The sequence below is a fragment of the Solenopsis invicta genome, chromosome 3, assembly GCF_016802725.1.
Source record: "Solenopsis invicta isolate M01_SB chromosome 3, UNIL_Sinv_3.0, whole genome shotgun sequence".
NCBI classification, from domain to species: domain Eukaryota; kingdom Metazoa; phylum Arthropoda; class Insecta; order Hymenoptera; family Formicidae; genus Solenopsis; species Solenopsis invicta.
Window position 1 is genome coordinate 2,162,658 of NC_052666.1, and position 27,487 is coordinate 2,190,144.

At 31.9% G+C, this 27,487-nt stretch overlaps 1 protein-coding gene across 1 annotated transcript; it reads right to left on the minus strand.

Moving 5' to 3' along the window:
* Window positions 1–10,353: 10,353 nt before the first annotated feature.
* Window positions 10,354–27,319, minus strand: LOC105196266. Its single transcript, XM_026141244.2, is given in 14 exon segments — window positions 10,354–11,886; window positions 14,099–14,253; window positions 14,409–14,526; window positions 19,313–19,444; window positions 19,623–19,779; window positions 21,561–21,897; window positions 21,899–21,932; window positions 22,013–22,193; window positions 22,920–23,085; window positions 23,171–23,445; window positions 23,523–23,641; window positions 26,061–26,479; window positions 26,692–27,044; window positions 27,167–27,319. Coding segments are annotated over 13 exon segments (2,433 nt in total). The 5' UTR covers window positions 26,926–27,044; window positions 27,167–27,319; the 3' UTR covers window positions 10,354–11,780.
* Between the last annotated feature and the right edge of the window lie 168 nt (window positions 27,320–27,487).

Consider the following 27,487-nt stretch of genomic DNA (forward strand, 5'->3'; position numbering starts at 1 on the left):
TTTACAGCTTAAAGTTTTTACATACTTTTATATCAGTTTTAAAAACATATACGAATCTTTTACGGAACTATACGAATACAAATAAAGATGCGGCAAAATATGTTGCGAACTTTGTCAGTTTATTTAACGTGAATTAAAAATCGCACATAAATGTAGTTTACATTGTTCGAAAGCGTGAATCTTTACCTTTCATTTGCGTATTTGTTGAGCATTGTATGATTTTTTTTATTCACCAAATTATTCAGCATTAAAGCCAAAAAAATCATTGCTGCTTCATTGTTGAACAATTCAGTGAAAAAATTCGTACAACGCTCATCAAGTATGCAAATTAAAAGTGAAGATTCACGCTTTCGAATGCTGTAAACCGCATTTGCGTGCAATTTTTATTTTACGCCGTGGAGCTTTGCAAAGTTTATAAAACATTTAGAGATTTGACGCATCCACATTTGAATCAGTGTAACTTTGTAAACAATCTGTAATTCGTTTAATGAATTATCAATCACAAAACAAAAGATTTTAAGCTTTAAGATGTTTTTCTGAACATTTTTTTACTATTATTGTTGACAAAGCTGACACTCTTGAATTTCGCTTATTTCTGGTCAGAATAGAAGATTCTTTAATTTTGCTGCCGAGTGTATATTGCTAAACGTTTATATTTAAAATATATGACACTTGGTATTTATGTATCTGATAAATATTGATTGATGCATGTACAAATTAAATTATAAATACAAAATTTAAGTTACTATTAGTAAGAAGTAATATGCCAAAGGAAAATTTTGCTTTCGTTACGTCTATCTGTTTTGCGTCCGGTAACAACGCAGCGTGCGTCCGCAATGCTGAGAGGTTTTCCACGAGACAAAAAAAATGTTTTCAGCGAAAATGAAGCTAAATACTCTTTCAAAAATTTTTCCTTATTTGTAGGAAAATTAAAAGTAATTAAAAACAATTTTTTGACATTTGTCGATTCTATCTCCGATTGTTTAAAAATTTATTAAAAAGTTCATTATTAAATAAATACTCAAAAACTGAACTTTTTTGCAAAATTTATATTTTACTTGTAAATTAGAATATTTTTAGCAGGAATAAAAAAAATTTAGCTAGCATTATTAGCAATAGATTTGTAAATTTTTAAACAAAATAATCGCCAAATTTTTAATGTTTATAGAATTTTTTTATAGAAATAGTATGTAAAATCTTATTAGAAAGAGTAAATCAAATAATAACACCGTATGTCGCACTGCCAACTCGAGATAAAAACAGCGATGGGATTTTGAGCCAGCGATAATAGTTCGAAATCTTTAGCAGCTAGCGCGCAGTCAGTCTGTAGTGGAGTGGGGATGGCTGCATGCTGGCTGCAAAAAACATTGCTGTTTCGAGTTTCGAGCCCGAATACTGCAGAAACGTCGTCGGCGCTCTGTTGTCGCACACACACGAAACCGCGCATGTCACGCACCGGCATAAATGGTGTCTCTTCGCGCTGACGCTCGGCTGCCGACACACGCGAGCTACGCGAGGCGCGCACGTACGTGTTTCTTGGCAGTGCGGCGGAGGTCGGGGTGCCGGCAGAAAGTAGTGGGGGGCGTTTCGATACCGCATCTTCCTCGCTCGACGCTGGATCGAGAGAAAAGACACGGAATCGCGGCGCTCGAGAAGCTGACAGAAATGGTATCCCTTGCGCCTATACGGCTGATATACGGGATACCGCGGTTTGCCGCGCGCTGTTGTAATTTTTAATTGCATAAAGAAATTTACTCGGATACCAGTATTTTTTTGAAAAATAATGTAAATAGAATTACGATTTTTAATAATAAATTAAAATTATGTCATCGCGGCAATACAGCACTTACACGAAGAAAAAAATTTTCTTCATCTAAGCAAATTATGTCTGTTTAAGATAATAAATATTTCCTAGAAGATTTTATATTGTTGCTTATATATGAAACAATGAATTGTTGAGTTGACATTTAATTTTTTTCTGTACAGTAATACATTAAAATTATGTCATCACGGCAATATATTTTAGCTTCAATTTGTGGGACTATTACTTTACTTAGAGACATTATTTTAATTAATTAATTAATGTAAATCTCTTTAATTACTTATTAAAATAATCTGTATTCGAAAATAATTTTAATGTGATTAATTTATAGATATGTTAACATTATCGGGCAAGCCACTTTACTTTGTAATTGAGGTAAAACAATACTCGGAGAAGTGACAGACTTCTTCATATTTTGACGTTACAAATTACTATATGAAATTTAAGAAAATTCAGACGTTCATTCGGGTCCTCTCTCAGAGAATTGTTTTACGCCAATTACAAAGTAAACTGGTTTGCCCGATAATGTAAACATATCTATAAATTAATCAAATTAAAATTATTTTCTACTTCAGATTATTTTAATAAGTAATTAAAGAAATTTACATTTATTCATTAATTAATTAAAATTATGTCCCTATGTAAAGTAATAGTCCCACAAATTGAAGTTAAAATATATTGCCGTGATGACATAATTTTAATTTATTATTAAAAATCGTAATTCTATTTACATTATTCTTCAAACAAATATTCGTATCCGAGTAAATTTCTTTATACAATTAAAAATTACAAAAGGGCGCCACAAACCGCGGTATCCCGTATACCGGCCGTATAGACGCAAGGGATACCATTTCTGTCAGCTTCTCGAGCGCCGCGATTCCGTGTCTTTTCTCTCGATCCAGCGTCGAGCGAAGAAGATGCGCTATTGAAATGTCCCCCACTATTTTTTGCCCGCACCCCGACTTACGCCGCGCTACCGCGAAACACGTACGTGCGCGGCTTCGCGTGTGTGTGACAGCCGAGTGGAGAAACATCATTCTGCCGGTGCATGTACATACGTGTCTCGCGGAAGCGCGGAAGAGATCAGGAAGCAGACAAAAACTTGAAGAGTGAGAATCAAAGTTTTGCCTCCGATTATAGAAGTTAAGCAATGTAAAATGTTTGAATAAAATATATATAAGGCATTATAAAAATAGTGATTATCACCTTTTGAATATATATAATATACATACAATACACACATACACACACGCACACACACAAACACACACGCGCGCGCGTAAGTGTGTGTGTGTGTGTGTGTGTGTGTGTGTGTGTGTGTGTGTGTGTGCGTGTATGTATATGTATGTATGTATTGTATGTAACGCCTTATGCAATAATGAAGTTATTCAATACTAAATTAGTAATTCTAATCAAAGAAATAAAGAGTCATGCGCAAGATCTTAATGCAAATTATCCATAATGTCTTCTTTTAAATTACAGTGTAATAAACGTTTCGATCGATTCCTGTATTGAATCATTAAAACATACTAAAAAAGGATCCAGTGCATTTAGTTGATTAAGATTTTTCATATAAATATAATTTTTTTATGTTTGAAATTATGACAAATCAATATTTTATATGGTTAAATTTGTTTTTTGTTTTTCATGAACTATATTATTATGTTAGTACAAATATGCCAACCCATTAAAAAAAATGGCAATTTTAAATATATTTAAAAATATTATGCATATACTGCAGTACCATTACGCAATAAATTATGTTACACGGCGAATCTAATAAAAAGTTCAGTTTATCTAAAAAATCATTAAAGATAGAAAAACATTTGTTATGAAAATTATAAAATAATTAAGAGAACATATTTTAATGATTTTGAGTAATCTTAAATGTCCTTGGTTTTCGTACTATCAGTAAAAAATTTTTGTAATGGAAATTAGTATCTTTAAGTATATAAACCAAAAGAAGTCATCTAATAGTTTGCAACAATTGGTTTATTATGCCAAGAAATGTTAAAAGTCAACCAATTCTTTTATTTTTTTAAAGGTATAATAATAGTTTAACATATTAAATAGAGTGATCTTGAAAAGGATAAAAGCACAAGAACGTGCTCGAACTTGAGTTTGCCGGGCGAGCTCGAGTGAGCGCGAGTGAGACGCGTAATTTCAGTAATACGCAGCTTGCCGTTGTCCTGCCGCTGAGCGCGACAGCGTTAGAGTGAGCCGAGAGGAGCGACGAGGATCGACCGCGATCAGCTGCTCCGCGAGCGTGCGAGATTTAAAGGCGCGAGGATTGAGATTTAAAGAAATACTCAATAGGTCCGCTGCACAAAATTAACGAAAGACCTTTATTGTCAAATTGTCTCACCATGCATGCCACCACTTGCGTTAATACATCTGTCTTTGGCCTTCACAAACAAGTTCCGACCAGCGTCGGTCAGTAGTCTGTCGATTTTCAATCTCACGGATCGTTGCGGCGTGATTTTAAATGCGATCGTTCTCGGTCGAATCACTCTGAGAGTCTGAGTGAGCGACGAGATCTTCGGCAGAGCGACCGATCGACGGGAACAATTCGGGGGAAAGATCTTTCCGCGGGAAATCGTCTAATTGGCTGACTGGTCTAACAAGATGACCGTGGCCAGCGTCTGAGGAGAAGAATATCAATATTTTGTCACGATCTTCCCGCCGAGTTGTCCTCGCTGTTAGCGCGTGATAGAGAACGGAGCGACCGAACACTCGACTCCGTATACACAAGCAAATAATAATAGCACCGAAGCTGGTCGAGATAATCAATTGTACACACAAGAAATAATGAAAGTAACCGCTTGAATTTTGAAACTTAAATCTACAGGAGGACGCAATAAAATTATACAAGATTGTTAACTTTGGTTTGATCGCGAACAATAATCATTATTGTAAGTCAATAGTGATTATTGGCTTTCCAATAGTTCATTTCCGTAAGGGACGCTAACGAGCTACGAGCAAATTAAAACTAGGATTTCCTTTTATGTTAATTGTCTTTTCGGCAAGATAAAATATCTATCATTTATATCTTTTCGCTTTGTCGAAAAGATATAAATAACTTAAAAGAGTATAAGATCTTTTGTTATAAAAAGAACAAAGTTTTCGTCGACTTTGAGTAATATTTCAGTCAACTATTTATTAACCATTTGTCGACTTTCAAAAATCGACAAATAGTCAACAAATAGTCAATTACTGTCGAGTTATAGTCGACTGTTGAAAGTCGCCTTTAAGTCAACTGAGAAAAGTCGGCTACCAGTCGACTAACAGTCACGCGTGTTGTGTGGGTTGCTATACGGTGATACAGTGAACGCGTGGTTTAAACGGACACGATGTCCGGGGTGATCGGGGTGGCGCGGAACGCGATGATCGATGCGCCGGATGCGGATTGGTCGGCGCGACGGTAACGTTTCCACGCTTCGCCCGAGCTGTCTCGTGCAAAAAGAAGCGAGGAAATCGTAAAGGCGCAGATGCCCTGGCGATTGTTCTGGTTTACGATGAGCGAGTCTTCCCTGGGACGTAGGACTGAGCTGATTGGCCAGGGATACCTAGCCTATGGACTCGACGAGGATGCTCGTCGTGAGCGGTGATGTGATTCGCCGAGGATGCTCGGCTGCGGGACTCGGCGAGGATGCTCGCCGTGATTGGCCGAGGCGAAGGTGTTCGGTTCGGAAGTTCGTGGTTAGCCGAGGATTTTCGGCCGGTCAGGACGATGAGAATTCTCGTCGAGGATATGGAAAGAGATGAGTATTCTCGTCCTCGAGGAAGTCGGAAGCGCGGTCGAGGATTCTTGACCCGTACGGTTCGGTGGACTGGGACAGAGAGGGAGGAACCTCTCTGACCGGGAAGATCTGTCTCGGTGTTCCCACTGCCAGCTTATTTATCCGAACGCGCGGCGTTCGGCTGGACGAACCAATCCGCGCGCTCGGTCGGCTGGCTCGGAGTGGGAACGTTGCGGAACGCCACGGACGGCGCGCGTGTTACCGCGTGATCGCGCCGAGAGGTTAGCCGGGTGCGCGCACGTGGTCTTCGTTGTCGCGTTGTTCAGGCGGTCGGAGCGGGGTGACAGTGCACGCGAGATGGAGGAGCGTTTCGTTACACGTTTCTGATACACTGGGTGTAATGTACCCGTACCTTAAAAAAACACGACTATATAAAATTTTCAATCGATTCTCGGAGACTGCTATCATGGAGAATCAGTAGTGGAGATGTAGTGGAGATATTGATAGAAATATTCTCCGAACCCTGCCCTTCCAATCCTTACGGTTTATAAATGCCAAGCATTTTTGTAAATAGTCTGGGTATACCAGACCCAGTGTGGCTGTTGAGGATTAATTATAAGATTTTTCGGAAATTATAGAATGAAAAAATTGAGAATTTTTATAAAAAGTTATAAAATTATATAAAAATTCTGAATTAAAATATTTAAGAAAAATTTTCAGCGGGTATGCTTGTTATAAGTTTTATAACAATTTGACAAAATCAGTGAAAAATACATTTATTAGCAATCGCGCGGTTTATCTCATATTTTGAATTTATAAATGTTTCTGAAAAAATGTCTTGAATTTTTTCAGAATTTTTTAAATTTTTTGGGGATTTAGAATGAGAAATCTCAGAATATTACAGAATTTATATACGTATGTATATAAAAAATTCTAGACAAGATGTAAATTTTCTTAGTTTTGAAAAGTATTGTAATTAAGAAAAATCAAATTGTTTAGAAAGTTATGAAATTATAATTTTTAAAAATTTTGAAATTTATATAAAATTCTGAAAAATTATATAAAATTTAAAAAAAAATTGTAAATATCGTAACTAATGTATATCAAATATATCTTGATGGAAACATCAAGATACGTTTTGGTTATAAGATATTTATAATAATTTAATGAAACCATAGTAGAAATATTTGGTAGCAATGTGGTATTTTTATTATATAATATTCATTTTGTTTTTTTTTTAAATTTATCTTGTATTCAACTATAGAATAGGAAATAAAGATTCGTGAATCGTTGCTTTTGTATGATTATAGAATTTAGAAAAGTTGATACAAAAATAATTCTTACAAATTCCATAATTGTATCTCATTTATTAATATCAACTTTTAAGACTTTATGCCGACTTTTTTCAGCTTTATGCTTATATTCAGCAATGTTTATGAGATTTGCAATCAAGGTGCAGCCACGTAACATGCTTCTATTTGCCTGCTTGTCAATGAAGATGTACAAATTACACAAGGTTGTAGATTTATTAAGCATCATTATCTTAGTAAGAAAGAAAAATAGGATCGAAAGATATGTGATATTGACTTTACTAAATCAATAAGGTTTTATATTGATGTATATAAAGATCATGTTATTATGAAATAGAAAAAAATATTTGTTAAGTATGTTAAATATATAAATATTGTCTCATGGTGAATAATAAACCTAAACATGTTATTACCTGATCCTCTTTGCACTAATTTTTTAATTTAAAATTAATAAGAGAAATTATATTAACAGAGAAATTTGAATTTTTTATTGCATCTTGTACGGTTTTCAGTTAAAAAAAAAATTATTTTTACAACTAAAGAACAAATTGAGGTTAAAATAAAATAGTTTAATAAAGTATATGATGGCATTAATATAAATGTACGTAAAAAAATTGTATTTTATATAAAATATAAATATATTGAATACAAAAGATATAGTTACAATTGTTATTGAGTTTTGATATTGAAAGGATATTATAGGTTATAAAAATTATTTTAAAATACAATTTATAAATTTTATAAATACAGTTCGATGAAAAATATAGTGTTGCAAAGTTGCCTGGCTGGATGATTTTCCCTCTTTGAATTTTGTTGAGGGGGTGTGTACTTTCTTGACACTGAAAAATGATTGATTTTTAGGAATTTTTGTAGAAAGTATAATTAAAAAATTTAATATCTACAAAAAGGACATATTTAATTGATTGTTAATGTATACAAAAAAATATTTTTAAAATTAGTTTTAACATGTAAAAATAAACTTTTATTGGACCCGCTCTCGGGCCATACGGCAAAACAACCTTCTTTGCACTCTAGTGCTTTGTAAAACAGAGACAAAAAAATGTTAATAATCTTGTAGAATAATGTTGACATTAAGACTTTACGAGGCTGTTTTCCAAATTTTGTAAAAATCGAAAAGTTATACCATTAAAAAAAGAATTTCGAATTTTTTCAATAAAGGATCTCGCACGATTTATATGAAAAACTTTGCGAAAACCTTTGAATGTTTATAAAAATTGTTACAATTAAACATTTAAGAATGTAGCTCGTCAAGTCTTAGAGATTTTATACAAGTGAAAATTTGTTTTAGAAAAAAATTGAAAATTGCTAAAAACTTATCATGCAAATACTTGGAGAGGTGGACTGGAGACTAATAAAACTAAATTTAAATAAATCAAAACAGTTTTTAAAAATTATTTTTTTACACATTAATAATCAATAAAACATGTCGTTTTATAGATATCAAATTTATTTATTATCTTTTCCAAAAAAATTCTCAAAGCTCAATAATTCTTTCAGTGCCGAGAATGTATGTGCCTCCTTAATTGTCATTAAGGATTTTTTGAGAGGACAAAAATAATTAAGATTTTTATATTTTTTTTCTCTAAAAATTTTCTCAAATATTTTATTCTCTCAAAAAATTCTCCGTAACAAAATTTGATTTTGGGTGAAATCTCTTTCCAAGACTATATTTGTAAGTAGTTTATTTATAAATAGTTTATAGATATGCATAGGAGAAAGTAGGTAAATTGCATGCATCGAAGGGAAATTTATCGCAATGAAGTGATTTTTGAAGTTGAAATCGATACGAGTACAGAAATAGAAATTTTAAACATTTTTTTATCTTTATGTATTGTCATATTGAATAATTTTTCATTTGGTAATGCTATATTCAGCAAAAAGAGGCAAGTGGATAAACGAAAAAATTTCTCGCGTTTTGGGTAATTGTACGCGCGGTTGGATAAATGTACGCGGAGGAAAAATGAGATTATAGTCCATTCTTTTAGCTGCACTACACTGCATTACACTGTACTAATGGCACTATAGTTGGTTTCGTGCCTTTCAAGATAGATGGGTAAAATTGTTCACGGCGGATTTAATAAAAAAACAATTACTTTATGACTATTTAATTAAATTTAATGAACAATAGCTCAAACGCAGGATAAAACGTACTTTTGTTAGGTATAACAAGATTAAATAAATAAAGTAAAAATACGGACTTATTGCCTTATTTTCTGAACGCCGAAATCGCAACAAAAATCATGATTTTAGTTTTTCTTATTTTTTCAATTAACTATGTTTTTAAATGATATAACATATGGTTATATATTAAAAAAATATCTTAACCTACAAATATCGTCGTGATATAATCTCTATTCATCGGGAAGATGCCAAACCACGAAGCATACAATTACACAGTGCGTACAATAACCCTACTTTCCCCTACGCATATATATGTATCTATTTTTATAATTATGTATATATTATATAAAAAAAGCATTAATCCTTTAGAGGACGCATTGTCTTATTGTCATTAAACACAGTTCTTTTAGTGATTTTACTAAAAAATATAAGTGAAGAATTTATCTATATCTTTTTTTCTTTATTTTGAGTTTTGATTTAATTTCTTCTAGGTATATTTCAATTATCAATGTTACATGCGCTACTATTTTTCAGTTTTTAAGTGCAACTAGACTGCGTACATTCCAAATTTACGGATATATTCTTAACATTTGAAAAGTGAACGTTACAATGCTGACTACTAAAGGATTAATTTATTTTTGTCTTATGCAGTAAATAAAAAGATCATTTTCTAATAAAATATTAATAGATATTATGATAAATAATTTATATTACGGAATATTTTGTAATATAAATTGCTAAATACTAAAAAAAAGTTGTTAGTTTACAAATTAACTTTTTTCCGACAAGGAAACGGACAGAAGTGTTCATGTCTTATTTTAATGAGTCTTTAATATGTTATAGTATAGATTAAAATAAGAGACACGTATTTTTTTATACGTGCTTTTTACTCTTAGAGTGTAAAACCCGTTTGAAGAAAATCGACTTTTTTTGAAGCGTATATCGTCGAAACTATAAAAGATAGAAAAATGTTCTGAATGAAAATTGATTAGCTTTAAAAATATTTTGTAACAGCACTTAAAAAATTTGTTTATTAAAATTAAAAATCGTTAATTAAAAAATTTATTGCTGTTATAAAGTACTTTTCAAGCCATTAAACTTTCATTCAGAACATTTTTATGTATCTCTTATAGTTTCGACGATATACGTTAAAAAAGACTGATTTTCTTCAAAGGAGTTTTACTTCCTAAAAGTATAAAAAAATACGTGTCCCTTATTTTGATCTGTATTACAACATATTAAAGGCTTATCAAAATTGGACGCGGACACTTCTGTTTCCTTGTGAGTGTAAAATATCGGGAAATGGAAAACAGAGATCATTACGTTTTTGAACGTACTGTTTACAATTCTCAATTATATAATTATAAGATTCTTGGTGTCATTAGCGTCGTTAATTACCATCATGATTAAATAAGAAAAAAGTATGTATAAGTGTGTATGTATGTGTGTGTGTGTGTGTGTGTTTGTGTGTATGTGTGCGTATACTATTATAAAAATGAGTATATTTAGTATACTTTAATATCATGTTATAAAATTTCGAAAATTTTTGTGTAAATATTAACATTTAAACTGTAATATTCGAAAAAATCACATTATTGGTAAACAGCGATCTAACAGACCGCTATCATGTTTCTATTAACTTTATAAGTTCCTTATGGAAAATGTATCTTTTCAATTATTCTGAATATTTGTAAATAAAGGAGGCGAAAAAGGATGTTTTAACATGAGAATTAGCAACAAAACCTCATACATACATACATACATACATACATCCATACATACATATATATATATATATATATATATATATATGTATATATATATAAGGTGTTTTTTACTAAAGTCTATTACCAATTTTTATTTTTCGGAAATAGTTCAAAATTATGAAAAACCGCGAAACATGTGTTTGATCAGTTCGAGAAGCTACTCTTTTAAGAAGGTTGTGAAAGTTGTTCAGAGATGCTTTAGGGTGACCCAGATTCAAAAATTTCGAATGAAACCGTCCATATGTACTATATCATTTGAAAGAGCATAAAAAGAAACATTTTTAGTACAAAGCGGAGGTTGATACATTGACCTGTTCGGGAATTATTTAGAGTCAAAGTTTGAAAAAGGCTGATTTAAAAAGAAAAAATTACTTCCATTTGGAAAATCTTAAAAAAGTGTAAGAAAGTTGAATTATAAAAATTTTCCTAACTTTAAAATAACAGTACACAGTGAGTAAGAGTTAAAATATTTAAATAAGACGTAAATGAAGAAATAAAGAAATACTCAATACTGCAGTAAAAATAACGCAGAGGGTAATCTCAGTCTGTGGGTCTGCTGCAATTTTTCAACCGTCTCATATTACACGCTCCGTGATAGTAGGATCACTGCAGTGCTTGTAGGGATAAATAGCATATGAAGGTACTAGTGAGTTTAGAACGCTTATGGATGTCAAGAAAATTATTGATAAATTGCAATAGCGATCTGTAAGATTGATATTACAGTTTAAAAGTTAAATTCATATTGAGGCCCATAGAATTACAGCTATAAAATTGTAATAAATTGTTCTGTGCGTATTTATCGCATTTATGCGATTACAAAAATTTTACTTAATAATTCGATTCCTAATTTATATACACATATATTTGTGTGTGTGTGTGTGTGATGTGTATCTTTAGTTACTTAACTTGCATTTATAATGGACGGCTTGAAAAAGGTAGTTGCTAATATAAAAATTGCAACGGTGGACGTTTTGCATTACAAAATATTAAAAGTATTTTCTCATCTTCTCTGAGTAAAAAAAAATATCATTAGCGTTGATAACAGTAGTATCCAACTGTCTTCAATTGACGAAGCACCAGCCAATCGACATTTGAACATATCGTACCTAAAATAACAAATTTATATAGATTGTAATAATAACAAATAATAATAAAGGAGAAAAGCGGGATGTGGAATATTATTTTAGTTGAAAGTAAAAGAAATGAAATCCAGAAATAAAGAAAAAATTTCAACTATAGCTACTTCAGAACAATGATGCGATTATTGTAAAAAGAAAAATATGGAGAAAAGTTAAAAATGAAAAATATAAAATATAAAACTTATTGTTACATACAATATTGATTATTAAATAATATAATTTTAAAATCTAATAACTTAATACTTTAGCATTACAAATAAAGTAACAAAAAAGTAACGAATCGTTATTTTCGAAGTAACAGTAACGCATTACTTTATGAAATCAGTAACGAGTAACGGTAACGAGTTACTATTTGCAAAAAGTAACGCGTTCCTTTCTTTAAGGTAACATTCCTAACCCTGAATAAAAATATGAATTTATTGATGATCGTCTATGGGTTTTTTTATTTTAATTATATTATATACAAAAGGGCAGTTTTAGCTTTAATATTAATTACTGTACACGTGGCCTTCAAAACATTCTCTGAATAACATTTGTTACGATTTATCAAGTACTTCTGCGATTTATTAAGAACTATTATCAAGTACTTCAGTGACCAAACTGATTATGACGGTCGCACGGAATGTAGAAAGATTCAAATTTAAACTCTGGTTGAACTAATATTTTTTATAACAAATTTTTCATTTTTTTCGCAATAGGGGATTTTACAGATGTTAACATCAGTAATACTAGATTGTCAATTTATATTAGAAATTACAAGTGCGTCCGTAAGTCATGCTCCTATGGTAAAAAAGTTGTTACAACCATTAATAATCATCTTGTATATAATTTATCTTTATATAGATAATTTTAAAATATCTAAACGCAACATTAAAAACACGATATTAAATTTATAGCTATTATATCCTACATAGCACGTAATATTGCAGTGATATCACAGTAATATTGCAAAATTACAGAAATATTAGTTGTTACTGTGAAATATCACAGAAATATTGCTGATACGAGGGTAAATAAAAAATTATCCGCACTTTTGCTAGAACACGTCTTTAAGTTTGTCATACTGCGTTCCGGGCAGGCAGGCTTTAAGTTGACACTACTGGGGTCCTATAATCAAAGCTGGACCTTGATCGCGTCAGTTTTTTACCGCTCCGAGCGTGTAAATACGACCGCTCCGCTAGAAATTTGCACCAAGGAAAAACAGAGAGTTGATATGATTTCTTTAATCAGAAGGAGTGAAAGGTGCTGAAATTCATCAGAGGCTTTCAACACAATGCGGGGATAGTGTTTTACCACGCAGAAGCGTATATGAATGGATCGAAAAGTTTAAAAGTGGACGCACAATTGTGACACACTAAGAGGGAGCAGTCAACTGCCCGTCAACTTCTACTACCGACGAAAAGGTTCAATAAGGTCATGAGTTGATACTGGCAAACCGGCATATTGTGTTAAAAGCCTCTGATGAATTTCACTCCTTCCGACTAAAGAAATCGTATTACAGCATTTCTGTTTCTCCTTGGTGCAAACTTCTAGCGGAGCGGTCATATTTAAGTCACACTATTGATAAAGAGCTTATAACTTTTTAATTTGTAACAATATTATTTATTGTTTTAATTAATTATGGTTGGTATTCATAGTCGATTCTTATTTCAAGTCTTAAGTAATGTCTTAAGATATTAATACGGCTCTTCGATTAGTTGAGGTCATCTTAAGATGATTCTTAAGATAGTATTAAATATAAGAATCGACTACGAATACCTGCCTATATCAGTGTTATTTTTTTCTGTTTAATATTACATGTAACAGTTTTTAAAATAATGTTAAGAATAACAATAAAAATAAAAGAAATCATTAAAATAATTTATTTATTTAATTCTTTGCAATATTATATAAATATCACATAAACATCACAGAAATTTTGTATATTACAGTAATGTTACTGGGGTGCGTTTTTGCAGACATTTTGATATTATTGTGATATCACAGTAATATTTCTGGTATATTTTGTTGTTATATTGTAATGAAAGTGATATTGCTGTGATATCATTGCAATATTACGTGTTTTGTAGGATGACGAATAATTATCTGTATCGATTGGAAAGTAGATAATTTTAAGATAAATACATACTATTTTAAAATAATTTTTAAACAATTGCAAAGAGAAGTAAAAAATAAATACCTTGTTTCTTTGTCATTAACGATGTTATTAAATTCAGCTTCCACTAATTGTCCATCATAATACGTGATTAAATCTTCAAATGGATACTCAAAGCCTTGTTTGCATTCACATTTATATCCACCTGTCTCAAATCCTCTACCAAGGATAGGTACGCACTGTGAAAATGTTAAAACTTGTTATTAATATAAGTAAAATTATACCAGTTTCATGAAAGTGTTTTGAAATTATAAAGATATCTCACAATATTTAAAAATTACACAATAGGTACTTCTGACATTAAATTCAATACAATAGAATAATGCTGACTTACGTATGATGTCTTTCTGTCACATTTATGCGTATCCTTGAATGCATTTGGCTGATAAAACTTATCATCGCATTGATTTATATCCAACTGAAGCATATCCATGGTAACAGCTATGATACCCCTTTAAAATGTTTTATTATTAAATATAATTTTCTTCTCTTCCCTTTTTATTATAAATGATTTTGTCTTTACATTGTTTTTCATATTAAATTTTTCTGTCACATGCCCAAGCGCGCGCATAAAAATATTTTTATTTGACGCTTGACGCTAGCATTTCGAGCGAGCACGTGACAATACGTGATGAAAGCATCAATCAGAAAGAAGTTCAAATCATGGTAGAAATACAAGGATATATTCATGCGCACAATCAATCAGGGCCTTACGTTACAATGAGTGGCAAATTTTAGGCAAAGATTTGACAATAATAATTCTAAAAGCATTTTCTGTTAAATAATACATAACAATACATAACAATTTGTATCAGATCGATATATAATTTGCTTACATTAATCTCTTACGGAAAAATCTCTTTTGAAAGTTGCAAATATATTCGCAATTGGCAATTTTATCGTGAATTTTGTTGCTAGGCTAAGTTATACTAGATTAGGGTAACCTTCGGTTAACTCCCTAAGGATGGGCGGCTGTAACCTTTTTCTGCGAGACAGTTATGTCGCGTAAGGAGGAGGCGGAGCGACGATACGAGGAGGACCCGTGGGCGGCCCCGTGCAGGAGAAGAAGAGGGGCCGAGTAAGACTATTGGGAAGCGTCTCGCGTGACAACCTTCCCCTGATGTTTGAGGCGATGGGATGGTCGGGCGGAGGAGCATTCCCTCCGGCTCTTCTACACGAGGGACAGAGGGGTTTTGTTTTCCCCCCTCCGCCCTCTTTTCCCGGAGACGAGTGGTATACCCTTGGCTGCGTTCAGATTCCCCACCATGGTGCACCCAGACATCATTCTATCCTTGTTTAACATTTGGTAAACAACAAAGATAAAACGACATCATGGTGCACCCGGGTGAGGAATCTGAACGCAGCCCTTCGTGGCGTCGACGTAGGGGTATTTACCCGGTCTACCCACCTGGGCTGCGTTCAGATTCCCCACCAGGGTGCACCCAGACATCATTCTATTCTTGTTTAACATTTGGTAAGCAACAAAGATAAAACGACATCATGGTGCACCCGGGTGAGGAATCTGAACGCAGCCCTGGGCTGGGAATGCAGGACGCGAAGGGCTAAGGAGCCCGAGGTGTCACAAACCCGCATCCCGGTTAGGGCGGCTAACCGGCATGTAACGTTGGTCGGCTGCTAACTTCCGGAGGGCAGTCTCCGCCCTAGTGGAGACTCGTTTGGGTTAGGACGGATCGCGGTGCATGCTCAGCCCGATCCCGTGGTCCGTTCTGAGCTCAGACGCCGGAAACAGTTCGGGTTTAGTGGGTATACCGGCCCTGATTGGGTCGCTAATATTTCTATACGGACTATTATTGATATTAATATCAATAATTAACCCGTATAGAAATATTTGAAAAAATGAATAATTAATTTACTCCTGTTTATTTATTACATTACACACGCTCGCGCAAATACACAATCACACACGCACACGCGCGCACACACACAAATGGATCATTTTCGACATTTTATTTGGCTACAAGATAATAATTAATATATTTAATGTTTTTAACAAATACACGACAAAAACACAGCATTATTATCTTTTTTTATTATCATCATATTGCTCTTATGTTGTCGAAAACGATTAATAAAGCAAAATGTTTTCCACGAATAGAAGCAAATACACAGCAACTAATCGAAAATTCATGCTCAGCATTAAGTTGACTGATTTTGCAAAACAAGTGGTTGGTTATGGATTTACTTGGTTATCAGGAAATATTATATTTAGACATCTAGCAGCAAATTTTTGTACATTAAAAATTTTTTATTTTAATAAAATTTTCTCATTTCTGTTTTTTTCTTTAATTCTTTGAGATTAAATGTTATATATTCCATTAAAATTTTTTTAAATTACATACATCCACTTTCGTCAAAACAGAAAGATTTTTCAATGAGAATATAAAGATTGTACCACTTGAATTTTATAAAAAAAAAAAAAAAAATTTTAATTATCACCATTGGGTTTTATTAAAATAAATATACTATTACTTGGATTTTATTTGTTAAAAGTAGTACAGCAGTTATTTCAAAGAGTAATACATTCTCTTTATTATTGGCGCAATTTAAAGATTTTTATATTTTTTGAAAAAATCTGTATCATTTAGGTTGAATTGGATTACACAATTTTAAGATTAATTTTTAAATAAATACCACTCGAGTTGGAATAAGATTTTTCAATGAGAATACCAAGCTAGTATCACTTAAGTTTTATAAAAAAAAATAGCGTGTATTTGACTGTGACGTAGAATCAAGAACATTCGCAGCAAAGATCAGTTTTAGAAAAATGATGAGCATACTCTTGTATTTTTTTCATGATTCAAATTTTCTAATTTTAAGCGTCAAAGCTTTTGTAGCATCAATTAAGTTATTATACGGATAATTTTTATATAACTAAAAAATGGATTCTGGAATTGATAATAAAGTTTAAAATTGTAAGTTAATTTAATCGCTGATTAATGCATTAATTTGCTTTATATGAAATAATTTTACATAAAATTTTATATGACAATTATATTTTTAACATTCAATATTATAATTATCTGAACAATTAAATTACAGAAATAGAAAAATACTTGCAATAACTAATTATTTTTAATAGAAATTGGAAAGATAGAACCATATAGTTTATGAACTTTGATTACTTATTCTAAGTATTTTTCCATTACTGTAATTAAATTTTTCAGATAATACAGGATGTTCATTTTAAGAGGATACCCCGAATATTTTCGTTCTTTTGCATTTTACAAGAAAATGTGTGACGTGACGCTTTGTCAGCGTTGCCCGGAGAGTGATAAGGCCATAGAGAGTACCCTGGATTGCGCCTTCCTCTCTCCGGGAGAGAGAAGGGAGAAGGCTTTCAATACCTTACCGCTTCTTACCGCTTTTTATCTGTATTTGTATCTTTTTCTACATTGTGTAAATTATCGAAATCTGATCTACCATCAGATTGTATTGCGCATGTTATGCTTGATTTCTGTCGTCAATCTGACAACAGTCTTGTCAATACTATTTTTTCGATTTTTGCTAGAATTAAATGCCAATAATTTCTGTCCTATTTCTGACAGCAGTTTGCTGATACCTCAGATATTGCAGAGTCTGTGTAAAATCTGTTGCCTTTCTAGCAACAGAAATTGATAGCAGACTCTACGAATAATCTGTTTGTTCACGTTTGGCTGACGGAGTAGTTTTAATACATATGTTTTAGAAAAGTTATTTAGAATTTGTTCGTTTAGAATAAAATACTTTTGTGTTCTATGTCTAATAAAATACTTGGCTAATTGTATGATTTAATATTTGTTTTGGAACAATTAAAAACAAAGTTTTTGTTTAGATTGCTTTTATTACAAAAAATTTTTTTAAGTTTTTTTTGTCAAGAAAGGTTTTTTTAGGTATTTTTTTATTAATTTTTCTTTATTTTAAAAAAAGGTTTTGTTCGGAAAATTAACATACGACACTTTTATATACAGGGTGTAACAAAACTGACGATCATTATATCCACAGGAAAAATGCCTATTTTTGCAGGTTAATGTAATTGGTATGTCCATATTTTATCTACACTAATATCGAATTCTTAGTAATAATAAAAAAATGTCTTTATAAGCTAGTCTTTATAAGCTTACATAAAGACTTTTAACGTATAAATCAAATAGACGAAATTGATTGACATTTTGACAATTTTGATATTTAACACATCAATATCGACATAATTATTAAACTATTATGTGCAAATATTATTTATCTGATTTTATATTAAATTTATTATAGATCATCAGAATTAATTTCTTAATATAACTCTTATTGCGTATTTTTACAATAATTTTATTATTATTATGAAGGCATTCAGAGGAACACATTGTCATCCCTGAGCGCGCGAAATTCGAGCCGTTATTCGTAAGCTTTAAACTCTTCCCATTTGAAAATTATTATAGCTTCGACATTTTGGTATTAGAATTTTCATCTTAAAATCTTCTAAAGAATCTATTATTAAAATTATTATCATCAGTTTTGTTACACTCTCTATACTTGGCGTAAATTTATTTCTTTTTTTTTTTCAAAAAGACTTTTGTTAGAATCTTTACTACTGCGTGTGTCATATGTTTGCTTATGCAATAAGCTGTAGTTTTAGATTTTGTCTACGTTTGTAAGAGCGTACTTCGTTTTCCAGCCATAGTAACAATGCCAAGGATTTGTGCGATTATTAAAATTGAATCGGTTTCGAGTCTTAGCTTAGACCTTGAGATTTCCTTCATCTTGAACCTGTGCTTTTGTTGCCCTTGCCTAGTTACGGTTTTGCCCTTACTCCCGCACATGTATGCATAAACGTGTGCGTACAGTCGTGAGCTAAAAGGTTGCAACACATTTTCTTCGATTGTTTTTGGAATGTAGACTTGCTCATCGAACGGCAAACGTCATTGGTTCTTACCTGTGGATCCAACCAATTAAGCATCTAACCATCGAAGAAAATGTGTTGCAACTTTTTAGCTCACGACTGTACACAGGGACGTACAGTGGTGGTCAGTTGCAATTCTTTCTTTTATGGGTTTTAGAAAATAACCTTGCTCATCGAGCGGCGAACGTAATTGCTTGATCCAGAGGTAAGAATTAATTACGTTCAACGTTCACTCGGTGAGCAGGCTTCATTCTGAAAACCATTGAAGAAAGTGTTGCAACTATTCTGTTCACCATTCTACTCCGTCTCCCTATCGCATGCATTAACCCGCCGATGAAAATACTCACTTGAATTCTAGTTTCTCTTTTAAGCTGTCCCAGCCAAAAAATGGAGACGCATAGGTAATTACCCATTTCTTCACCTTGCCATTACAATCGAAGTACGGGGCTGTCCAATGTCCATGGTCCAGATTTGCTGCCCTACACAAGCGGCCCGTTCGCCGCGTTTTCATACGTTAGAATAAATCGTACTTTAGAAAGATCGTCTTTCCCAACTTTCGGGAACATGCTGTGCTCATCGCTTCCAGCGATCAGTAAAATATAATCGGCGTCATGCGAATTTTACGTTGTTAATTGATACATGCGATTTTTTTCTTACCTGTAATAGTTTGGGTAATGCTCGAACTTTTTCAGATATTCTCCAGTTTCATTGAATCGAATCTTTATCTTCATATAATATTTCTCCAATTCATCAAAATTTGTTGCCCAACGTTGCTTTAACGTTTGAAAATAACTCTTCTTTGTATATACCTCATCTGTAATCGTATAAATTATATTAAAGCAAAATTGACAAAAAATTGACAAATAATAATAAGAAATCTAAATATAGATTAAAAAATTGGTACATTTATATGAATATAATTCACTACTGTATCTCACTTTAAATATATGAATACCGAAAAAATAAAATATCCTAAGATTTCTCATTCTATAAATTTTTGATAAAATCTTATAAAATTTTAAAAGTTTAAAATATGTTTTATAAAAATTATAAGATGAGAAATCTTAAATCATTTCAGAACTTATATTTATTTTTCAAAAATTTTTAAGAAAAGACATAGACTTTCTCAATAATTTGGAAAAATGTTACAAATTGTGTAAAAAAATTTTGAAAAAGTTATTTAATGCTGGCTTCAAAAATTATTCAAAAGTTATCAGATTATTACAAAATATGTATCGGATCGTATTTTTTATGTAATGCTCTCATAGAACGTTGTAAGAAGACAAAAGTTTTGAAACATCAATTTTGGTTAAAAGGCTCAAACTACACAGTTACAAAGCATGTTGTATTGAGGTTGCAGACAGCAAATAAATAATCTCTCTTGTTTTAAGAGCTGAATTTGATTTGAACTATAAATGTTTAGTATTTCCCTAACTAGACATTATACATTGAAAGGAAAAGGATTTTATGCACTAAAGGCATTCCCAGTAAATATAAAGTTATCGTTATGTAAATGTTAGCAGCATAATTTCTCATTCAACAATGTAAATGTAATATATCAAGTGTGTTATCCCGCACAGCACGTAATATTGCAACAGTATTGCGACAATATTACAACATTACAGTAATATTACAGCGATATTGTAATATTACAGCAACATTGCAGCAATGTTGTTATTATATTGCAATATTATGTGCTGTATGGGATGTAACATTGCTGAGTGGGAAATTACAACTAACATTAATACGACGATAACTTTAAGTTTGTTAGAATGGCAACCTATTGAAATATGTTATTCTTGAGATTAAAAAATTTGGTGGCATTTTCGATTATAATGAGTAATGGCAAAAATTATCTAGTCGTATAAGAACTAGCAAATCGATCTGGTGATAGATTAAAAAAAGCACGCTTAAAATACATGAAAATAACAAAAACAAGTGAAAATTTGATACTTTAAAATCTGAAATGTAATATTTTTAAGTTATTGGTTAATGATGCTTGATGATGGACTCTGGTCTCGTGAAGAATAGGAAAGTTGACAGACAGAGCCACGAAATAATGTTTACAAACAAAAGTAACTACGAAAAATAGCCAGAAAAGTTAAAAAAAAATGATTTTTGGGGTATTTAACGGCGTTCTCATGGAAAAAATTGTGAAATAAATCAAGGAGGTAGTTTGTATAAAAATGCAACTATGATTAAAAAGTAGAGGTAGCAAGTCTTATGAGAGACGAGATATTACAATTTCAAATTATTTTTCGGCTTGTAAAATTAGAATTTCCTGTCAAAATGGAAAACAAAAATTCGTGGTTATGTATCTGAATAATATCTATCACTAGTTAAAATTTCAAATCAATTCATTAAAACTTGCAGAGAAAAAAATCATTTACCAAAAAAAATTTTTTTTAAGGTTATGGATGAAGTCCGGGACTTGAAAATTTGGAAAACTTAATTTTCTTTAATGACAAAAAAATGGGTCAAATTTCAGACAAATCTATTGAGGGAGGATTTCGACCATTTGGCTAGAGCTTTTCTTCGGTAGAAATTCTGAGAAAAATTTTCACTTGAACTGTGCAGAAATAATTTTATTTTTACCTGTATCGTTGAGTCTAGCTAGATCTTCAAGTTTAAATTTGCGCGTATTCAACTGTGTCTTGTAAGCGTATGGAGCAAAAAACGTTCTGTTAGTAAATTTATTGCGATCCCAAAAGGTGCCGGCTGACCATATCTTCGTGTCACCAAGCACTAAAGCCAGCGTTTCTCCTATCATTTGATCTTCCGTGAGTGGTCGATCGGCTACTCTCTTGCCCGAGTAAACCTCCCGGGGATCTGATATTTGCAAGAACGCGCTGATGAAATTGGCCAATCTAGTCGCCATTTTCGCTTCATTCTCGAAGAATTCTTCCGCGCCAAAGCTAATGTCACCGCGTAATGTCACCGCGTAGTATTAAGTCTTGTGGCGCATAACTAAAAACATTTCAAATTTTGATTAATTAAATTTGAATATTTCAATGACGGAGGATATAAGATGTAATAATAGAATGTACTTCTTGCAAGTTCTTGAATTTACGCCTAAAATGAATTTGAGAGTCTGATCGATATTCATCCTTGTGTCGTGAAGTGCGGCTGGACCGGTCGAATAATTTCTATAATGATGAAATTGTTCAAGATATTTTTCTCTAATATATGGCTGTGCCTTCTCCCATTGTACCGGCATTTTGTGAACCCCTGCAGAACAAGATTCTTGTTAAAAAGTTGCATCATGCAATGCTGTGATTACATTAAAAAAAAAAAAAAAAAAAAAACAATAATTAATATACCAATAATATTGTAAAGTGTACGCAATTAAAATCAAATAATTAACAACAATCAAAGTAGGTCTTGTGTAGAAAAGTAGGTAAAAGTATGTAGAATATGAAAAAAATACATTTTAATAATATACACAGTATTTTTCTTCTTATTAAAAAACAGACCTTATTTAAAAAATACCCCTCGTATATTTTATCTAGTTCTTCAAACTGCGTGCCGCATATTCGTCAGTTTTAAAACGCAGCTCTTCAATTGAATGGAAAATATAATATCATAATATTAAGTTATTAATAAATTTAATAATGTTAATAAGAATCTATAAGATCTTTTATCTCGAAAAACTGTAAAGAATTTGTTACAAAAAAATATCTCAGCTAGGATTTAAATCGGATCTTCTTATATACGAGTTTTGTAGCCGACACAATCATCTGAGTCATATTATTTGAGCGCTAAGACTTTGATCGTTGCTAGTCATTTTTTTATTTTGAGTTTAAATAAATAAATAAATTGCTCGTCAATTTATGATAAATTAGAGATTGTCAAAATTGAAACAAAATTCACGCAAAATTATTATTCAGGGCATCAAAATCCATTTTGAGAACAAGATTCTTTTCGTTTACATTTGAAAAAAAAGATAACACCTACAGCCAATCCGTGAACAATCAAAACCATTGTAATATTGTTCTTGCGTGGCTCTTTCCACTATTTCACCGAGATAAGGTCGTCGTACGACAGTCGGTAATCTATAACCTGGTTTACATCTACATTGATATCCGCCTCTTCTAAAACCCCAACCATGTATCGGTTCGCACTGCAGATCAAACATATATATCAATTAATTGTAATCAATAAACATAATTTGATACGATTTATATATTTATATTATAAGTAAATACCTCTGTAGTGTCAGTTTTGCACCTCGCAGTATTAGCGAATCTGTTGGGTCCACTGTTTCCTTTACCCTTAGGACACTGATTTATGTCTATTCTGTCGAAATCCATTTCCATTACCGAAACGGCAGTATACGTTGGGTATTCGATATGCCTGAAACCAGTATGTCGCGGATAGATATCTGCTACAGGCGATACCGCGGCTACAAGCCACCGATTCGACCTGCCACAATCGAAATATGGTCGAGTCCATTTTACAGGTCCGGGATATTCATCGGCACCTGTATGATAAAATTTGTGATAAAAAATAAACACAAGTTTTACTGTTTTACGATAGCTTCTGTAGTTCTTTTATTACCAGGTGGACCATGGAAGGTAAACGTTTCATTTGTATTGTTGGAATAACGAATTTCAACTTGATACGTCGTTTTGGTGTCATGTCTTTTCTCCACATTATCTGGTAACCATTTTTTGTACCTGTATGAATAAACAAATGAATAGAATAAGTAGAAATATATAGTTTAAAGTAAAAAATCACTTTCATTTTAAATTAGAATTGTCACATTGAAATTACAAGTCAATGCAGAAATTCTCTTTATTTAGCAATATTATTTTTCAAATTATAGAATATTATTAAGTAGGAATATTGTATTAAGGCTCCTGACTCCTCAGCCGAGAACTCGGTAGCGAACATTCAGTCGCGAACAAAATTAGAACTAATACACGTGAAACGTGACAGATTGACGATGAGATGTTGTCGTACATGTCATTTTGTTATTATGTGTTTCATTGTGAAAATATGATTTGTCTCGTATTTACCAAATTCGTAAAAATGGACCGAGAGTAAAGTTTCTTTAAATTTTATACATAAAAGTACATAATTTTTCATTTCTTTCAATAGTTATCCGTGTGTTTTTCTGTCTGAATAGGCGTCACTTTACGTGCTTTTTACGACTATTTACTGACTGCTAGGCGAAAAAAGATAGTCATGACCGATATTTAAAAGTGTTTTAAAGCCATCTGATTAATCTGTTTTATCCAAATTGGCTTTATTTGCAAATGGCATGTTTAACCAAATTATGTGACTGTGTTTTCCTGTTTTAATAGCTTCACTTTGCATGCTTTTTACGACTATTTACTGACTGTTAGGCGGGAAAGGATAGTCGTGACCGACATTTAGAAGTGTTTTAAAGCCATCTGCTATTCCGGTATTCCAAATAATTCTCGTTTCTCCTATATAATTATATAAAATTATATACAATTATGTATGGTTGCTTAAAATATGTAATTATATACAAAAATTAATGCATAATTATGTATAATTATTCTATATATTTTTTAATATACATGGAATTATATTTGATATATAATTATATATAATTATGTATAATTATATACAATTTTTTACAAGGTAAATTCTATTGGCATCTTTCAGATTAAGTTACGTTCATATCTATTTATTGTTTTTTTTATAAATTGAGAAAATGACAATAATGCATATATAAAATTTATACAATTTTATATATACATAATTGTCATTTTATTTTTTTTATTATTTTATTTTTTAATACAATATTCAGTTTGAGTATTAAAATTATGTAATAAACTCAGTGAGATTATAAGAATATACAGGATGTTTCCCACATTTTGTGTGACACCTGTTAATAGCAGACGCCTGAGATTATTTCAAGACAAAAATCCTAATATAAAAATATTGAGGTTATAATGGCTTTTAAATGGGGAAGGATTTAAAGTTAATAAATAGATATATAAAATGTCTCAGACTTTGCATAACACCCGTTAATAGCACATGTCTAATATCATCTCAAGACAAAAATCCTAATATCAAAATGTCGAGGTTATAATAGTTTTAAATGAGAAGAATTTAAAGTTAATAAATCAAATTAACCAAAATTTGTGGGTTTAGGTATGATATATAATACCGTGAAGCTGTATGCAAAATTAATGTGAAAAATAAGTATGATATTTAAGTGTTCTTAAATATATTTATTTTTCATATTGATTACACCTTCACTATTGTGCGATGTACCTGTGCGCACAAATTTCAGAATTTGATTTGCCAACATTAAATCTTTTTCATTTAAAAGTCTCATGTAGTCTCAATATTTTGATATTGAGATAGGATTTTTGCCTCAAAATGATCTCAGGAATCTCTATTAATGGTTTTCACACAAAGTCTGGAACATCTTGTGTGTGTACATGTATGTGTATGTGTGTATGTATATATATATATATTTTTTTTGTCTATATATATATATATATTTTTTTTGTCTATATATATATATATAACATTAACAATGCATATATAATGTTAATGTTACAGTCAGTGTTAAATAATGTATTTAAAGATTTTGTGTAACAAAAAAATGTAATTTATAAAGTATAATTATTCAATCATATAGATAAGAATATTTATAAAAAATAATTAATGTTAACAATAGCTATTTTGTATTTAAACAAAAATATGCTGTTAAATATTATGTAATTGTATAATTTAAGATACATCATGTATAACATTATATATCTTAAATAATATATACAATATTTTATAAAAAGAACAATCTCTGCTGAATTGATTTCTTTAACAGCGATTTTTTAATGAATCAATTATTAAGTTTCCTGTCGATATTAATAAAATAAAACCAATTTTTATTATAAAAATGTTTCGTCCTTATGTCAAAATATTAATCAAAGCCTAAAACTTTGTTTCTTATGTGTATTATATAAGTCTGGAAAAAAATTACTACATTTAAACAATAAGAAGTTTTGTTTCCTAAAAATTTTGACACTTGTTTAATTTTTAGAGGAAATTCTTCAATTAGTTTTGTTAGATTTAAATTTATTAAGTGTAATAGTTTCCACAAATTTAACATACCATTCGTTTATACGATAAAAGTCAGTAGTGTAGTCGTTGCTAAGCCTGGTATTAGGAAATGCTCCTAAATCTTGCACAGTAAACGTATTCCTGGTGGATATTCTCTCCAAGTGTATGGGATCATTAAAGTCGTCTGCCCTGAAGGTCCGCGGCGCGAATCTGGGGAAGGTCTTGTTGAAGAAGCCTCGGTAGGATGGAGAATAAGAAGTATTGGACGAGAAGTAGATGGCCGAGGCGTTGATGTATGGATTAGAAGAGACATCCGCTACAGTAGACAGAAAGTAATACATCATACCTGGATCATAGGTATCATTAATCGCCGGTCGAATAAAGCGTGACTGCAGAATGTAGCTCCAGAAAAAACTTCTGCTGAGCGCCATGTTGTGCAGATGCAGCAAAGCCGTACGATTTGGAAACACCTATAAGCAATAAAAAAATGAACTGAGCTGACCCACACTTTATCTAAAGACTTGGGAATCTTTAGAACTTTTGGAGATTTTGTACTGTGGGACTAGGATTTGCATTCTGGCCATTCATATTTTTGGCCTATTTTTAGCACTCAGGAAGCTGTCTCACAATTGCTCTGCTATTCTCATAATTATTTTATCACCTAGATAAATATTTTACATACCGGGTTGATATTGATATCTTTTATGTCGGGCAAGTGCGACACCGCGTCCTCCGGCAGGTACAGATCGCCAAGGTGCTGTATTGGGCAGTTATCGTCATTTACTTTATCCATTCGCATGCGGATTTCGTCAAAGGAGTCGCGAGTCTGCCACTCGTACTGACCGACAACGCCCAGCAGGCAGTAGAACCAGCAGGCGATGACGATCGGTGTCATCACTTGGTGAACGATAGCCATCTCTGAGTGCGCGTTTTCGTTCTCAGGTTCACGATACTATCCCATTTAAGGCACTTTTTTGATGCATTAATGTGCGTCGTGCATTCTCACCTTCCTTTTCTCGCTGTTTCTTTCGAATACTACGTCATGTAAAAAATGTTTGCATTATGTTTTCTTATAAAAATGTTCTTTCATAATACGTAGATTTTAATATATAGATACATTGATAAAACTGATTTTCAAATCCTTTCATTAGTCTTACCTCGTACGTATCCTGTCTTTTTCTTTTATCTGATCAATTTCTGACTCACAGCGAGCCACAATAGTATGCTTACCATGTATCCTTCCGTTTCGAATGGTCTCAAATTTAGAATGAATACTCGGAGTAAACACGCCCAACACCAACAGTGTTGCCAGTCAGATCCGTGAAAGAAATATATAGGGTGTTTACGATAACCCAAGTTGAGTTGGTTTCCACTAAGGCCAAAAAATGTTAGACGTAACTCTTTCTAGTATCTTTATGATTCATGACAACTCACTGCTGTATCGTAACTATCGTATTGCCTGAGTTAAATTAGACCTC